Genomic DNA, 19,180 nt, shown 5'->3' with positions numbered 1-19,180 from the left:
GCGGAGGCGCCGCTGTGTGTGCGAGGCAGCTCCGGGACTGCGTGGCTCCCCGATGTGCCTGCTGATCGGTTCATGACGACTCTTCTCGATAAGCTCTTTTGGTCCAGCAGAAATTTTAATTCAGTGGTGCATCCTCCACCCAGTTTGGAAAATTGTGCTTAAAAAGTGTTTCAGAAATCTTCACCTCCCAGGCCTTCAGGGAGGAAAGTGAATCCTGTTCACAGACACTATTTTAGCTTACATTTTATATGACTTTTTTCAATTAGATCAAGAGAAAATTAAGAATTATCGTGATCTAAATTTGATTCCTCACTTGTAAAACACTGAGACAATGGAGTATTATTCAGTACTGGAAAATGAGCCATTTTTTTTCAAGCCATGAGAAGACATGGAGGAAACTTAAGTGCGTATTGTCGTGTCCGACGCTTTGCAACCCCATGGACCGTAGCCCGCCAGGCTCCTCTGTCCATGGGATTTTCCAGGCAAGAATACTGGAGTGGGTTGCCATTTCCTTCTCCAGGGGATCTTCCCAACTCAGAGATTGAACACGGATCTCCCACATTGCAGGCAGATTCTTTACCATCTGAGCTACCAGGGAAGCCCAAATGCATATTACTAATGAAATAAGTCAATCTAAAAAGGGTACATACTGTATAATTCTAACTGTATAACATGAAAAAGGCAAAAATATAAAAACAGTAAGATATCTATGGCTGCCAGGGCTTAGTGGGGAGGGAGGAATAAATGGGCAGAACACAGAGGATTTTTAGAGCAGCGTTTAGTTTCTATGTTACTATAAAGGCAGATACATGTTACTACACATTTGTCTAAGCCTATAAAACATACACCACCAAGAATGAACCCTGAGGTAAACTGTGGACTTCAGGTTTGTCTTAGCTCAGGCAACCATAACAAAATACCACAGACTGGATGGGTTAAACAACATTTATTTCTCACAGTTCTAGAAGCTAGGAAGTCTAAGATCAAGGTACAGACAGACTTGGTACTTAGTGAGGGCCCTCTTCTGCCTTGCAGTGGGCTACTTTCTCATAGGGAAGGGACATAGAAGGAGAGCTCTGGTCTCTTCCACTAATCCATCACCGGTCCCCATCCTTATGACCTCATCTTAACCTAACTGCCTCCCAAATACCCCACCTCCAAAAACCATCGCACTGGGGATTAGGGTTTCAATATATGAATTTTGTGGGGATATAAACATTCAGTCCATTACGTGGGTGATTTAGAAAATGTTCTTGCTGAACCCACATGCTGAACCACATGGTAACTTCATCAAGCTGGAAATTCCAATAGAATCACAATATTAATACAGTGGAAAAACAGGCACCAAAAAATGGGAATTCTTAAAATTGTTTCTTTTCCTTTGAAGTGTTCTGAAATCAAAATTTTACTTTTTCAAACAGTATGTACTTCCATGAAAATCATTCTACTTTATTGAGTTTGTATTATTTCTCTCACACACATACATACATATAAATAATGTATTTGTGAAAACATCACTTTGTTTCTGGGTTGGCAGTATGAAGTTCTAAAGAATATTTTTAAGCTATCAAGAGGCTAATAATTTTTAAAGGTGTTTTTGCAAAGACACTACTTGGAAAAGATACTAATTTTGATATGCCATTTACCGTATCATTCTAAAAATGATAATACCTCAAAAGAATCCTTCCTGACAACTGGAAGAATATTCTGATATACATAATTAAGATGGCCAGAAATTCTTTTTCCTTGAAAATCAGACTGGAAACCTATTTTGTGAACCACCTGGAAAAAGAAAAAGTCAACCTTCTAGACCCATCTTTCAAACAGAGAATCCATAAGGGAGGGTTTAAAGTTATGAGGCTGATGTTGCCTTGGGCTCCTATACAGGTCAACAACACAAGAGTTGACTGTAAACCGTAAGAGGTAAGAATGAGGAATGAATACTGCTTGACTAGGGATTTTCAAAACTGGTTTTGCCAGCTCCCAGAATTTCTATATCTCTTAGTAGTAGGGAAGCCCTGCTTTAAGGCAAGTTTTGGAAATTGAAGATCAGATTAGAATTCCCTACCACTCGTACCATGGGGCTACCTCAGAACATAACTTTCTGAAGTAGTTCAGCATAATCAGGCAAATAAGAAGAGCTCCAGTTTTGTGTGCCAAAGATAATATATAGATTTTCATCCTCTTAACACAAGTGTGTGTGTTTTTGTGTGTTTTGAGGGGCTAATCTAACAACACAAGTGTGTGTATTTTTGTGTGTGTTTTGAGGGGCTAATATAACTTTTAATGTTTAGGTAAGCCATTTATAAACAGAAGTGCTTTTCTAAGAGGCTAGAGAAGGTATTGAAATAATTCAGAAACCATTTAAGAGGTCATCCCACTCTGTCATTTATCACTATCTAATAGATTTAGATAGTTTTTCCTTATAGACTGCTGATATTAAAGTTCATAGTAATAAAATAATTACTTCTAAGACCTGTATTACCTGTGAGACTCACTTTCTAAGTCTGTTATTCAGCCTAAAAATAGTAAGCAGAAATGAAAACTTATGCTGAAGTATTGTTTGCACAATTAATTCTAATGACTGGTTCACACTAACAAAACTAGGAAAATAGTAATTCTATATAGTTTGTATAATAAAATGCAAACACAAAATATTTCAATACATAAATAGAACTTTTACACATCCAAAATACAGTACATATATATATAAAATATATCTCTCAAATTCAAGAAGATCTACAAACTACTGTAATTTTCATTATAAATTACACATTTACTTCAATATAGAAATACATTTAACATTTTAAATTGCAGAGCCAACTTGCATGGTAGTACGGTAGAGAGTAATTTTATACACCGAGTTTTCAGTAATTCCTTGTTATTAGTAATCCAATGGATGGATATGACTGTGATATATGAAGAACTTCTTAATTATGGCAAAAGTACTATTTAAGGACTACAAAGATAAATATTCATGTTCCATTTCTTTATAGGGAGTTAATACTGAAAAGAAATGGGAAGACAAGGTATTTTGAATATCCTGGGTCTTGAGCACCAACTCTGTAGAATGGTGTGGGCCAAAATGAGTTTCTAGAAAGATAAATTACTAGATTATCATCCCATTTCATAATTTACTGAAGGTTACTTTTTATAAGTATGTCCCCAAGACAAAATGTATTTTAAGGTGTATCAAAAGTTAATAACTATACTGCCTCTCAATATGTCAAACCCTGTATGATAAATCTCTAACACTTTCAAACATTGTCTTTATATATACAGAAAAAATGGGACAATCTAACAACTTAGAGGTGACAGAAAGACAATTGAAGACATTCATTTCCCTACTCAAATAAAGACGACCAAGAATACTTTACTAGATAAATGCTAAAAGGAGTTCAGTATTTAATCCCATACCAGTGCCTGCCTATTTTCTTGTTTTGGCCAGTTACATTAGTTATTTAAGGAGAAGTTCTTTAAATAACTGAATTACTTAATGGGAAACTTTAGGTGACTTTAAAGTGACTTGAGAAAAATCTATTCTTTCTGAAAGCTGACATGAGGTGTTTTTATACAACTATTTGTCTTTATATTGGAGAATCCCTAAGTCCTTGGGGGTAATTTCTTATTCTTCTCAAATTTGTATAATCTTTCCTGTAAAGAGGACACAGTGAGTTAAAGTCTCTGACAATTGTACTTATTTTCAGAAAGTAGATTTTTTTCCTGCAACTTACAATTAAATTAATTTACAAATATAAATATCTGCCATTAACATCTTCTTCCCATATATCTCATGCCATACAATCACTTTAACATAGAATTTCTGTTTCAGATTTTATCTTCTAAATAAAGCTTCCAATTTGGGGGGTAAATATACAGTCTGATTAAAATGTTTAAACATATTAAACATAAAGCATATATAACAACTTAATTGCTACTGATCCACTGATATTTATTTTCTGTTTCTTCTTTTTGGGCTCTTTGTTCTTCCCGGTGATTAGCTGCAGTCCAAAATGTTATTTTTTTGAGTACTTGTTGGAGAAGTTTAGGAGGTAATAAAGATATCTGACTTTCTAAAATTATAGCATTTTTACCAATGCAGTCAAGGCATAACCTGTAAGCCAAACATAACAGAATTATTACTTTTGAACCTGAACTTATAAAATATTTATAGGCAAGTATTATAAAACTAAAATTATACAAATCTCACAGGATTATGTACTCCCTTTGTACTCTTGTTCTTTCCAGAGCGCCACATTACTTGTGTATTTTTATAGCAGCACAGTGCCTGTCTCTGACCAAAATCCAGTTACAACTTACCGTGCATACTGTTCTTTAAGTAAAAAAGATTCAGACTTAATTTCGAAGCATGTTAGTCTGAAGCAGACCCCGTTTCACGTATTCTTCCAGCCCAATAACCATTTACTCTTCTCTGAGAACTGTCTTCTCCATCACCCTGAGATGCAACACTTTGCAGCCATTTCATTCACTGTAACCCGACCCTCCCTGCAGCCTGCACCCACCTCCAGAAATGACTTCACTGGCCTGACTAACAGCCAAGCTGAGTCTCAACCTCAAAGGCAGGCATATCCAGTGTCCGATACTGCTTCATCTTCCCCATCACTGCTTATCTCCCCTTACAAAGCTTTGCTTTGTGCTTTTTGGAACACCAGTTGTGTCCACAGACACTCCTGCTTCCTCTGACTTTCTGTCCTTGTTTTAAGTGAAATCTAAGAAAACTGCCTTCTGCGCAGCCTCCTTGAGAAAAGGGAACAAATGTCCCCTCATTTCCATTTTTATAGCAGATAACTAGTATGCATTCTCCCTGCTCCTCCCTCCTGCTTCCAGGCTGCAATCATTTCACCCTCCGGTGCTGCCATCTGTTAACCTCCTGCTCATTTCCCCCCACTGCTGAGGACTTTGGCCCTGGGCTCATCACAGTCTTGTCCCTAGACTGATTTTAACATCTCTGTGGAAAACCCTTTTTACTCTTATGACTTCACTCTGGACAGTTCACCTCTGAAATCTTAAACTTCTCTCCTCCTCTTGGACCACAACCTTATATTCTTTTAACTTTTATACCCCTTTCCTCCTTTGACTCTTTCCAGATCTCCAAATAATAACACCCGTCCGGTTGTAACTTTCTTCCCTAACCAGCCTGTCCATATTCATTTCACAGTTTATCCATGTGCATTTTCCTATCCAGATGCACTTCATTCTTCATTCTCTTGCCAACAATCTCTTTCTTTCTCCACTGTCACTCTGTTTATACCATCCTGGCTAAACTCAGCCAGCCATCTCCTTTCTGCACTTACAACCTGGCTGCTTCATGCTGGAGAAAACCACGTTTCTGTGGGTGTGGCATACAGATTCTGCTCCATCTCAGCTGAGCCCCCTGAGTGCTCAGCAGGACAATGCTGTGTTAATACATCCCTCGTCAGCATCTGCTCACCGTCTCCTCAGCAGCTGTGGCACACCCTCACAACTCTTAAGTTCATAGCCTTGCCTCTCCTCCTCCTCGTCAGACAACCTCGCTGTCAGCCAAAACCTCCTCCGTGCCCTGCCCCAACCAACAAAGCCACCTATTTTTATAGCTATATTTCCTCCTTTCCCCATTATTTTAAAAGTACTCTTCCTCCAGTCAAGGGATAATTCTATTACCTCTTGCTAAAATCTCAAGAGCCTGCTCCATTCATTTGCCCTTCATTTATTGTGTTTCCAATAGCTGACTCGCTGATGGCTTCTCCCATAATCATGGAAACAAATACCCTCACTCCTCTGGTTGTGGTGCTCACCCCCAGAAGTTATCCTGGCTTCCCCCTTACGGTACCAACGACGTCTTAGTACCGCCACACTCCACGGCACTTGCCGACCCAGATGCTCCGTGACCTCCTCACAGTGGGCAGATGCGCCATCTGCAGTGATCTCCCCGCTCAGTTTCTGCGCTCTGTTACCTCCTGCTTCATCTTTAACTCTGCTCACTCTCTTGTGCCTCCTTGTCTTCTGCCTCAAATGCTATGAGTTCTTAATGCTCCGTTGTTGGCCCCCTGCTTACTCTCAAAACTCTTCCTGGGCAGAGCTGACCCACAAAGTCACACCAATAACTAAACAACAACTTTGGGGTTAAAAGAGAAATTCTATATACTAACTGAGACGCACATATATGTGTCTAGTATTAGACACTCTGATATTATACTCTAGTATAATACACTCTGATTTCAGAAAAGTTAAAATATGAAAAAGTTGGGCCTAGAATCAAGGAAATAGACTATGTTTAATACTCCTACATGAACTAAATTCAATTTTAGAAACAAAAATGTGACTACACTGTATATTTTAATTTTTAGAAATTACACTGGCGTATGGTTCATCATTACAAATTTGGTTATACTCTTAGGCAGCTGTAAACTTAAATTCAAGTGATAAACTACTTGAAAAATATTGTAACACTTCCCAAAAAGGAAGAAGAAAGAAATGATCATATATTAATAACATATATATTGTAAAGTAATGAATTTTCTTACCTGAGTAATGAATAAGGCTGTGTTTGAAAGATCAATAAATCATTACAATGACCCTAATCAACATAAAAAAGGAGTTATCAAGATTTTTAATAAAAATAACAATAACATTAATAACTGAGTATTTCTATTTTATAAATGTAGAAGAAATCATGTAAAGCAGCAAATAAATCTCTAGTCACACACACACAAATATATACATACCTGCCTAGCTATACAAACTCTGGGTGTATGGTTACAATTTTTTCAGTGACCCAACTTTTAACTAAGCACAGCCTATATAACTGCAAATGTTTTTTTCTTAGAACATGGTTTCAAAATGAGAATGGTAGTGGTCTTCAAGTTTTTTGTCTTTTAAGCAGAACTTTTTTTCCACATGACTCATTTTAAAATCTCTTTATTCTGTCTCCCTTTTCCAGGTGATAGATTCCCTGGGAATTCCTAATTTGAAAATCACAGATTTGGATGATTTTTTGGATAATGACTCTCTCATCTAAAAGTTAATGGGGAGGAGTCAGCAAACATTTTTCTTATCCTTTCAAATAGGTCTTTAGAATTTCACAATTTATGATCATGATTTTAATCAGAATTCATATGTTAATGATAAAGTTTGTATCCTAAATAAATAGAGATTTCTAGTGCCAAGAAAACAAAGACAAACCAAAAAATTTGCTTTTTAAATAAAGGTAAAGTTGTGGTTTTAATCTTTTATTAAAGCACTGAGTTCTTAGCCAAAGAAAGTTCTAAAACTTTCACTATACCTAACATTTGATTTGGAGGCCCCAGAACCTTACAGTAAACCAAATTCCCAGGAGAAAAGCCACCTTATTTCAGGGCTTGCCACTCTGTGGGAGCAACTCTGGAGAAAACAATGCCTGAAGACGTGAGAGGGCACTGGGGCTCTTGGGGGCGGGCTCTGGCTCAAGAGTAGCCCACCCCTGCCAGCTCCCAGCGTCAGCCATTCCCCAGCACCTGATGCAAACCAGAGCAAGCAATCCTGAGCTCCTGGTCCATCATGTACAGACTGTGCCCATCTCTCTGAATTTCCCAGGGTGCTAGGAGGGAAAGGAAAATACTTTCCAAAGTGAAAAGTGAAAGTCAAGTCCAACTCTTTCCGACCCCATGGACTACACAGTCCATGGGATTCTCCAGGCCAGAATACTTGGGTGGGTAGCCTTTCCCTTCTCCAGAGGATCCTCCCAACCCAGGATCGAACCCAAGTCTCTCACATTGCAGGCAGATTCTTTAACAGCTGAGCCACACAAACTACAAAATCTACTCATTTATTCCTTTGACTTAAGTTTTATCAGATTTTAAAATAAGAATGCTTTAACTAAACTCAATTGTAAAACAGGGGTGGATAAAGCAGTGGCAAAGGGAACATAAAATAGAAATAAAATATAAACATTTCAAAGTAGTTTCCTCATGAAGGGAAAAGCTAGCGTTGATAATGTTCCAGTTATTAAGTTAGGTAGCAAATTTCGAGAGTACTTATACTTAGTAGTTTACATATACATTATATGTATTCTTTTCATGTTTACAAATATTTTAAAAATATTTTAATTTGATAAAATTATAAATACCCAGACTATGGGAAGGGTCAAAGAGAAAAGGAAGAGTCATCTTTTTAAAGCTCTTCTTAATAACTTGACTAATGTTAATAGACCTATTTTGATTTATCAACTCCAAATATCCTGAAATGCTTCACAAAAGTCACTCATTCTGGAGATTAATCATACAACGGTGTAACATTTTGTGCCCTTCCATATTTTTCAATGTGAGAATATCAATAATCTTTTTGAACAGCCATTTAGCTTCAATAAAACAATTACTCAGAGAAAATATTTAGATATGAAAATTTCTTACTGTATCCAAGGAAAGTAAATCATCTTTGCTCCCGCCAAATACCATTATTTCATTTTCTTTTCCCAAACAGGCTGTGTGCCATAACCTGTGATTGAAAATTATAAACAGTGACATACTATCAAGGAAGAAGCTGTACATCACATATAAATCAATTTTAAAGTGAACACTCTAAAACTGAATCTATTTCAAAAGAGGCATGATTGAACGTAAGCCTGTGCCATATCCTCAAAGAGGTTAGATTTTAAAGATTCCTCTGGAATCATTAGAGACTTAAGTTCTAGGTTTCATTAAATCACATTATTTCAATGAAAGAGATGACTCCCAATAACTCTTTCATATTATATCCTTCAACTTTTTTCTAACCTCTTTATCTCATAAATAGTATCACAAAATAAAACAATTTTAAAAAGAACTGACCAGCCTATTCCATAAACAGTTTTCTTATTGCTATCTGCCATGGCGCTATTCTCATCATTCTCTTTACATTGTCACATTAATCACTTTGGGTACAGAATACCATAACATGTTCCTCATTTGTCTGTCTCTAATCTCTTCCAGCTACATAGAGCTGATAAATAATATATTTCAAATATTTATTGTTTTTAAACATGGATATTTCCTGATCAGGAAGCATCTGTGCCATTGTTCTTAGCCTAAAATTTATGATCAACAGCTATTTCTTTTTCTGATAAATTGTAATTCCTTTCTTTTCACAAATGACCCCTCCCTCCAACTTCAGCCAAGTTCATTCATTTGTGTCCCCTAAGAGAAAAGCTTATATCTCTTTCTAGGCTTTGGTTCACCCTGTATCTTAGGTTTAGAATGAGAAGTCATTCTCTCAGAGCCTAAAAACAGGCTCAAAATCCCCAGGAAGCATTCCAAAGACCACCCAAATTGGCTCTGTTACCCTCCCTGCTCAGCACCTTTCAACATTTATGTGCTTATTTTATAATATCTTAACTTACATTTGAAGACAAACTGCTCTATCTACTACTTCAATTGTTTGATGTAATTTGTTTTCTAACCCCCAACAAAAACTCTATAAAGTCTTTAAGGTCAAAAATGGCCCCAGTAGTGTGCCCCATGGGTAAAGCCAGTGGTGCCTGTCAACTCCATGTTCAATGATATGTTGGCCACAGTGGAAATCAGCAAATTAGGATTTTTTTTGGTTTTGTTTTTCTTGGAGAGCAGTTGTTAACTATGTACCAGCACACCACTGGAATTTGGGTAATCTAATTTTATGTTCTCCTTAAAAATGCTTAATAAGGTTTTCTGCATCCAGTAGGTGCTCAAAAACTTCTGACTAACAAAAGCAAACACAAAATATGAGCATCATTAACTCAATACACAAATTATTTCAGAAAGAGCTAGAGCATCTAATGTTGTTTTGGAAATGGCTTGATAGCTCATATTCATGTATGATTTCATATTATTTACCAAAAGCAATGTTACGTTTTTATAAAATTCAATGTTTCTGGGGGTCTAACTCTCAGAAAACAGTACACATAATTTCTCACTTTTAGAAAATAAATGAAAAGTTTCACAAAGTCATTACTTTGTTTCTGAGAGTAATTGATTGCTTTCCTTAACAGACCAAATTGCTGAAGCAACAGATGCCTCCCAACATGTCTTTTATTACCACACAACTATTTTTAGTACATTAATTCTTTTTATTTAATTTCCACAAGTGCAAACAGTGGGATTGTGTACAATTTGTTAAAATAGTTTTCTCAAACAATCATGACACGTTTAAGGACTAATGCACTTGGAACTCAGAACAGAACTGAGTCATTAGAAATTCTGTTTGGGAAATACTCTGCCCAATTCTCCAACTTGTATGTTAGAATATAAATTGTATAGATCTTCAGCAACACGCAGATTATGTTGTAGGATTGGGGACAGGGTTTTGAGGAGGGACTGAGCAAAGGAGACAGCCCTCACAGGAAGGAACAGCTTAATTTTGAGAAGAGAAAGCCATGTGTAACCTTGGCAATACTCATGGGATCCAACAGTGCTCAAGGCTCTACATAGCAACTCTTTACTGGACATCTTTTACAGAAACAGAAAAGGGACCTTGCTGATAGCCACCTATATAGATGATCTGATATGATTACATAGATGGCTATTAAGCATAGTTTATCTAAAGTGAGACCTAGTGAAGAGTGTGCTAGACTGTAGGACAGTGGTTCTCAACCAGGGTCAATTTTGCCCCCAAGGGGACATCTGACAATATCTGGAGATATTTGATTGTTATAATACCAGGTATGTGTGGCAAGAGGGAGTGGGCACAACACCACTGGCATCTATTATATAAAGGCCAGAGATGCTTCTAAATATCCTAAAATGCACAGGACACCCCTAACAACAAAGAATAATTTGGTCCAAAATGTCAGTAATAACAAAGTTAAGAAACCTTTCTGTAGCATTACAAGAGGAGGATTAGGCAGCTTACCTTTCAGATTATAACTTGGAAAAGTTTGCACAAAATACATTTTGATGTTAAGTACATTCTTACTTTCATAAAAACAATTAGTATATATACACTTATGTATGTTCTCCTTACAATAAACTGTATCCCACCTGTTCTCCTCCTCACCTTGTAACCTGAAGATAGATCTGCCTCTGTCTTATCTGCCTGAGGGGAACTCTGGCCTGGACTTCATCATCTCGGAATACTGGAAAGCCTTTCCTGCCTTGATTTTGGTGACATCTAGCTTGCAACCTGATGTTTTTTCTATAGACTGATAGTTTCTGTCCTCTCACAGCTGCTCTAAACTTATCACCTAAACATTCTAATAAAGCATATGATTTACATGACACATCAGTTGAGTTCAAAGAAATCTCTTCACATAGCTCAGTTCTAACTAGTATTTTACTGATAACAGTTGTATGGCTCTAATTACTCATTAAGGATTTAAATATTAAACAGGAGCAATGAAAAATTAAACACATTCTTACTACCACTGTGGTCTATAAGTAATGCATTCACACAGACAACTGGAAGAGAACTAAGAGCTCATCTAGTCCAACTCCCTCATTTCATAGATGAAGAAATTGATGCTCAGCTTCTTCAAAGTGACTTTCCCAAGCCAAAAAACTAAGTGTTAGCTGAGCAAGGACTAGAACATTGGGTTCCTGGATTTTAATATAAAACTCTTCAAATTAAACAATATATTTCAAAAGACCCAGAATTGCTAATACATTCCACTGAATTTTTATATATAAGAATATAATAATCACATATGAAGTTATGATAAGCTCTAAATGTATTGTGCATATTAATATATACACAATGTATATATATTTTCTCAGGCCTTTTTCTCAAGTATGTTACTTGTTATTTCTTAAATTTCTGAAATACATAACATTAGGTTATGCATTAATATATCATTAATTAGCTTCACATTAATATAAATAATCTAGTAAAAAATTCTGGAATACATGACATGAAAAGGAAAAAAACTACTTGAATCTCCTATGAATATATCTTCATTACATTCAATCAAATTAGAAAAAATAAGAATTACAATATGAATGTGATTTTCTTTGCAGTCTAATAATGGTATATTTTTCTACAATTTTTTACTCTATAATATACCACAAGTAACTAATACATTTTCAAGAAATTTACATTAATGAGTACATCAGTTAATAAAATAATAATCTGTCATCTACTTGATAAACATGAAAGCAACTTCCTCATTAAATTTCTATAAACCACTTCAAAACCCAACTACTAATAAAGCCAACCTCATTTTCATCTACTTATTAAAAATATTAACATTATATGAGACTTTCAATTTCTTAGCCTTTTCATATTTATCAGGCAAGATTATGCAGTTAGCTAAAAGAGTAATACTTTCAAATATACAAATATGGATAGAAACTGAATATATCCTTTCTCCTATCTATTATTTGGGTAATATGAAGTTTATTTGAAATATATCCTTCCAAATGGTTTCTTGCTTTAATGACAAACACTATAAATTTACTGCTATATTTTAATACTTTAAAATTCTTAACTATTTCAATATTTGCCAACTTTTGGACTTACCTGGGTTTTGTTTTAGGTAAATGTGTAAGCTGTTTCCAACAATTTGTTATGACATTATGAATCCAACCATCACCTGCAATATTATGACAGTTTAAAATTTAAGATCAGGTCTTTGGGATAAAATTTTAATTTTTTGCCCCAAATTTATCATGCTACATTTATATGACTATCTTTTGTGTGTGTGCATATTTTATCATAAAAATTCTCAGACATGGACAAAAGTCAGGTGAACATGACAATGAACTTTCACATAACCCAGATTCAACAACTACTGAGATTTTGCCGCATGTGCTCCATTTATCTCTTTTTGTTATTCTTGCTGCTGAATTATTCTAAAGCAAATCCTAGCTCTCTTATTACTTTCCCCATACATAGTTCAGTGAGCATCACTAAAAAAAAAACACAACAAAAAACTGGACATTTTGTAAACAGCCACAATGCTGTTATCATTTAACCACAATGCTACAGTCACAGCCAAGAAAGCTACAAGTGGTTTTTTGGGATCATCTGATACCCACGTGACTGTATCTTAAGCTGAATCTCTAAGGTAAGAAACTGACTGGACTAGGAGTTTGAACTATGACAAAAACCAGCATATAGGGATCTGAAGCACTAGAGCTCATGAAGATATATTAAATAAACCCTAGTGTAATGGGTAAATGTTAATTTTTTTCTTCCAGTTTTATTATTGAGATATAAGTGACACACAATACTGTATCTAAGATGTATCGATGTTAGTTTTTAAATTAGATTCCCTCTTTTAATTAAAAAACCCACAAATTAGACAAGTATAAAAATCTACAAAAACTGGCTGCTCCTCCAACCAGCATCTGAAGTTTCCTGGCCAGCAGACTGCCAGGTACACAGCTGATGCTCAAGAGAAATTTTTGTTGGAAAACAAGTAATTGTTTTTACAGCCTATATAAAAGGTCTTAATGGTATATAAAGTATCTTAAGGAAACTGTCTCTAGCTATACAAAACTCTGAAGTAAATTACAAAACACTTAATATGTCAAACTAAGTGAATAATTCTTGGTCATTTGTCTATCTTGATGCCACAATTTTTACTGCTGAAGAAAAACTGGGATACAAACTCACAGCCGCTGAAATCAGTAGTGTCAGGAGTTAAAAATACTCTAGCTAAGCACTTTCTTTATACTTCTGGAACAAAAAAAGAAGCAACTGGCATTCCCATCTTGCTTTTCAGAGCCTTCTGGGAAAGGCTCTTCTTCTAATCCCTATTCTAGACTACAGCGTAAGCATCTGGATCAAAAATTAGGAGGACACAAAATCACAGAATACTATAGTTGAAAGGGGCTTTAATTCCCCTAAGTTCAACTACTTCCTTTCCCTACACCCAGGTAACAGGAGACCCTAAAGAGAGGTAAGGGTACAAAAGCAAAGGGGCCTTCTAATTCTTGATGTGACCACATAGTTGGGGATAAAGGTAAACTATAAAATCAGAAAAAAGATACCATAGTATCAAATACAATCAGGTAAAAAGAATAAGATATTAATTGTAGGCTAAACTTCAGCTTACTTAATGGAATATTGTCTGCACTTAGTCCACCAAACAGGAAAAGCGTATCATCAGCTATTGGTGTTAAAGTATGCCATGACCGATGTTTAGGGTTTTCTCCATTAATAGGAATCCTGTGGTGAGGGAAAAAGAAGAAAAGTCTAGTCAAAATAAAAGGTTTTTGATCATCTCAGATCTCAAAAGAAAAAACTGCCCTTTCCAGTTTAAAAAAATTTGATTCTACTAATCCCACCAACAAGAATATTTTAAAACATTCTTAAATTCTTAGACAAATTTACGCAATTTCTTTCCTTGTAACGTCCATCCCTCTTGGCCACAGAATACAGACTGAAAATTTAAAAAGTTAATTCCTAGTTATTCACAATGCATACTGAGCATCATTCCTACAGCAACCGAGCTGGATCCTGTGGGCCTCCTAGGCACAAAAGCCTTTCTGTGTCCCCTTCCCTGAGTTCGAAAAGGCAGGTTCAGTTCGGCTCAGTCGTGTCCCACTCTTTGCTACTCCATGAATCACAGCATGCCAGGCCTCCCTGTCCATCACCGACTCCCGGAATTTACTCAAACTCATGTCCATTGAGTCGGTGATGCCATCCAGCCATCTCATCCTCTGTCGTCTCCTTCTCCTCCTGCCCCCAATCCCTCCCAGCATCAGAGTCTTTTCCAATGAGTCAACTCTTCGCATGAGGTGGCCAAAGTACTGGAGTTTCAGCTTCAGCATCATTCCTTCCAAAGAAATCCCAGGGCTGATCTCCTTCACAATGGACTGGTTGGATCTCCTTGCAGTCCAAGGGACTCTCAAGAGTCTTCTCCAACAACACAGTTCAAAAGCATCAATTCTTCGGCGCTCAGCCTTCTTCACAGTCCAACTCTCACATCCATACATGACCACAGGAAAAACCATAGCCTTGACTAGACGAACCTTTCTTGGCAAAGTAATGTCTCTGCTTTTTAATATGCTATCTAGGTTGGTCATAACTTTCCTTCCAAGGAGTAAGCGTCTTTTAATTTCATGGCTGTAGTCACCATCTGTAGTGATTTTGGAGCCCAGAAAAATAAAGTCTGACACTGTTTCCACTGTTTCCCCATCTATTTCCCATGAAGTGGTGGGACTGGATGCCATGATCTTCATTTTCTGAATGTTGAGCTTTAAGCCAACTTTTTCACTCTCCTCTTTCACTTTCATCAAGAGGCTTTTGAGTTCCTCTTCACTTTCTGCCATAAGGGTGGTGTCATCTGTATATCTGAGGTTATTGATATTTCTCCTGGCAATCTTGATTCCAACTTGTGTTTCTCCCAGTCCAGCGTTTCTCATGATGTACTCTGCATATAAGTTATATAAACAGGGTGACAATATACAGCCTTGACGAACTCCTTTTCCTATTTGGAACCACTCTGTTGTTCCATGTCCAGTTCTAACTGTTGCTTCCTGACCTGCATACAAATTTCTCAAGAGGTAGATCAGGTGGTCTGGGATTCCCATCTCTTTAAGAATTTTCTACAGTTTATTGTGATCCACACAGTCAAAGGCTTTGGCATAGTCAATAAAGCAGAAATAGATGTTTTTCTGGAACTCTCTTGCTTTTTCCATGATCCAGCAGATGTTGGCAATTTGATCTCTGGTTCCTCTGCCTTTTCTAAAACCAGCTTGAACATCAGGAAGTTCATGGTTCACATATTACTGAAGCCTGGCTTGGAGAATTTTGAGCATTACTTTACTAGCATGTGAGATGAGTGCAATTGTGCGGTAGTTTGAGCATTCTTTGGCATTGCCTTTCTTAGGGACTGGAATGAAAACTGACCTTTTCCAGTCCTGTGGCCACTGCTGAGTTTTCCAAATTTGCTGGCATATTGAGTGCATCACTTTCACAGCATCATCTTTCAGATATGGAATAGCTCAACTGGAATTCCATCACCTCCACTAGCTTTGTTCATAGTGATGCTTTCTAAGGCCCACTTGACTTCACATTCCAGGATGTCTGGCTCTAGGCCAGTGATCACACCATCGTGATTATCTGGGTCCTGAAGATCTTTTTTGTACAGTTCTTCCGTGTATTCTTGCCATCTCTTCTTAATATCTTCTGCTTCTGTTAGGTCCATACCATTTCTGTCCTTTATAGAGCTCATCTTTGCATGAAATATTCCTTTGGTATCTCTGATTTTCTTGAAGAGATCCCTAGTCTTTCCCATTCTGTTATTTTCCTCTATGTCTTTGCATTGATCGCTGAAGAAGGCTTATCTCTTCTTGCTATTCTTTGGAACTCTGCACTCAGATGTTTATATCTTTCCTTTTCTCCTTTGCTTTTTTGCTTCTCTTCTTTTCACAGCTATTTGTAAGGCCTCCCCAGACAGCCATTTTGCTTTTTTGCATGTCTTTTTCTTGGGGATGGTCTTGATCCCTATCTCCTGTACAATGTCACGAACCTCATTCCATAGTTCATCAGGCCCTCTATCTATCAGATCTAGGCCCTTAAATCTATTTCTCACTTCCACTGTATAATCATAAGGGATTTGATTTAGGTCATACCTGAATGGTCTAGTGGTTTTCCCTACTTCCTTCAATTTCAGTCTGAATTTGGCAATAAGGAGTTCATGGTGTGAGCCACAGTCAGCTCCTGGTCTTGTTTTTGCTGACTGTATAGAGCTTCTCCATCTTTGGCTGCTGGAGTCCCCCAAAATGAAGTTTGACACTGTTTCCACTGTTTCCCCATCCATTTCCCATGAAACGATGGGACCAGATGCCATGATCTTAGTTTTCTGAATGTTGAGCTTTAAGCCAACTTTTTCACTCTCCACTTTCACTTTCATCAAGAGGCTTTTGAGTTTCTCTTCACTTTCTGCCATAAGGGTGGTGTCATCTGCATATCTGAGGTTATTGATATTTCTCACATCTTGATTCCAGCTTGTGCTTCATCCAGCCCAGCATTTCTCATGATGTACTCTGCATAGAAGTTTAATAAGCAGGGTGACAATATACAGCCTTGACGTACTCCTTTTCCTATTTGGAACCAGTCTGTTGTTCCATGTCGAGTTCTAACTATTGCTTCCTCATCTGCATACAGGTTTCTCAAGAGGCAGGTCAGGTGGTCTGGGATTCCCATCTCTTTCAGAATTTTCCACAGTTTGTTGTGATCCACACAGTCAAAGGCTTTGGCATAGTCAAGAAAGCAGAAATAGATGTTTTTCTGGAACTCTCTTGCTTTTTCCATGATCCAGAGGATGTAGGCAATTTGATCTCTGGTTCCTCTGCCTTTTCTAAAACCAGGGCAGGTTGAAACAGTTGCTAATCAGGGAAAGGAGGGGGTGTAGAAACAAGGGAAGAGTAGTGAGGAATCAAAAGTGCATTCTTGGGGCAGGGTCCTGGTTCCCGCCTCAAGGGATGTAGCACTGAAACCCTCACCAAATGGAAGATGTTAACTACTGGATGAAGCATTCATCATGGCAGAGAAGGTCACAGTTGGCCCGTCATCATCTGACATCTCTGGACTGAAGGGATGTGGACCTTGCACAAACCCTGATCCTTATCAGCAGCCCTGTTCCTGGACTGTAAGAGTCCTCACAAGCTCCCTTGGGGGGGACCCACAGTTTTGAGGGCATTAGCCCACTGTGGGCCCCTTTGCCTGACAAAGCAATAGAGCTATTCCTTTTTACTTCACCCAAAACTCTATCTTTGAGATTTAATTCACTGTCAGTGTACAGAGGCCAGATTCGGCTTCCCTGTTGGTAAATCAGTAAAAACTTCTTTAGGTTTTCAATGTAATTATTTTCATGTCTATCATTTTTGACTGTTGTTTCATGTTTAATTTTGTATTTTCAGCTGACTACGGGATTTTGTTGTTTTTGACTTTGGTCTTTTTATTATGGAATTTCCTGAAAATACTAGCTACTCTAACTGCAAAATAAAAGCATGCAAGCCATTCCAGATCCAGGATAAACCTCTAAAGATTTCAAACAAATATTGTCATATTCTTAAAATAAAAACATAAGCACAAGGACTTCCTGGTGCATAGAACACAGGTTCAAACCTTGGTCAGGGAACTAAGATCCATTGAGGCCCCAAAAAAACCACACAAAAAGACCATAAGTGCAAAAGTTTAAGTAATTTAGGAAGTGAGAATAACATGGGCCTGTGGTAGAAGATGTAATTTGTTTTTTCCAAAATGGACATGTTTTTACTGCTTTTATAACTATTAAAAAATATTTGGGTTAGAAAATGTTCAACCACAAAATTATTTTTTATAAAGGAGAGTTCTGTAATCCTGTTCTCCAGCAATAAGAAATCATAATTTGGTATATATCTTTCCTGACTTTTAAGCACATTTAAACATATTTATTAAAAATATACAAATAGGATCACATATTCTGTTCTGTAAATTTTTTCACTCAATTAGTATGTTGCAGAATATTTCCATGAAGCATAGTTTCCTTTGGTAATGGAAGCATGGCAGTTCACTGGGCAAATGTATCATGATTTAACAGACCCCACTTATGGACATGAGGGTTGATGTCATGTTTTTGCTTTTATAAATAATGTTGCCATAAACATCTTTGTTGTGTATGCACACACATATACACATATGTGCACACATATAAACACCTGTCCAATTTTTGTCTTAGGAGGAATTTTGGATCAAAGTAGAAATTCCATATTTTAAACACATTGCCAGATCACCTTCCAGAAAACTGTACAAATTTAAACACCCACTAATTGTGTTGTTACAACCTAGGATACACTGGTCATTTGTAATTATTCTTCCTGGTAAGTGAAAATTATTATTTTTATTTCAAGTTCTTTAATAATTTATGAAGTTGAACATTTAAAAAATAATTTATAAATATTTGTATTTCTTCTATGAGTTGCTCATTCACGTTCCTTGTTCAGTTTTACTGTATTGTCTTTTTTTTACTGATTTTCTGAGTTCTTGTGAATCACAGCCCTTGCTGTTAGAATTACTGTAAATATTACTTCTAGTTTGCTTTTTGCTTGCATTTTCCAACTTGCCTCTTAACTTTTTATGGTATATATTTCTACACAGAAATATTTAATTTCTACACAGAAACATTAATTCTTAAGTGGTCTTATCAGTCTTTTCATTTATGAATTTTGGGTTTATATCATCTTTAGATAAGCTTTTTCCGCGCCAAGATTTTAAAGATAAATTGTTATATTTCCTTCTAGTACTTCTGTGGTTTCATTTTTTA

At 36.7% G+C, this 19,180-nt stretch overlaps 1 protein-coding gene across 3 annotated transcripts in view; it reads right to left on the bottom strand.

Annotated features, from left to right (window-relative positions):
- Positions 1-931: 931 nt before the first annotated feature.
- The window catches only part of KLHDC1 (kelch domain containing 1), a 40,303-nt gene continuing 22,054 nt past the window's right edge, over positions 932-19,180 (bottom strand). For 2 of the 3 annotated variants that reach the window (XM_005211706.5, XM_024997696.2), the window contains 5 exons: positions 13,982-14,094; positions 12,442-12,514; positions 8,388-8,472; positions 6,525-6,577; positions 932-4,114 (listed from right to left, as the gene is read on the bottom strand). In XM_005211706.5, coding sequence (XP_005211763.1) covers positions 3,928-4,114; positions 6,525-6,577; positions 8,388-8,472; positions 12,442-12,514; positions 13,982-14,094 — 511 coding nt within the window. In that variant the 3' untranslated portion in view covers positions 932-3,927. The remainder of the gene's footprint in view (positions 4,115-6,524; positions 6,578-8,387; positions 8,473-12,441; positions 12,515-13,981; positions 14,095-19,180) is intronic. The other variant, NM_001192897.2, reaches the window with a different exon arrangement.

Source organism: Bos taurus, chromosome 10, assembly GCF_002263795.3.
Source record: "Bos taurus isolate L1 Dominette 01449 registration number 42190680 breed Hereford chromosome 10, ARS-UCD2.0, whole genome shotgun sequence".
Taxonomy (NCBI): Eukaryota; Metazoa; Chordata; class Mammalia; order Artiodactyla; family Bovidae; genus Bos; species Bos taurus.
Note: the sequence above shows the minus strand (reverse complement) of the source record. Positions and strands in the feature narration are given on the sequence as shown.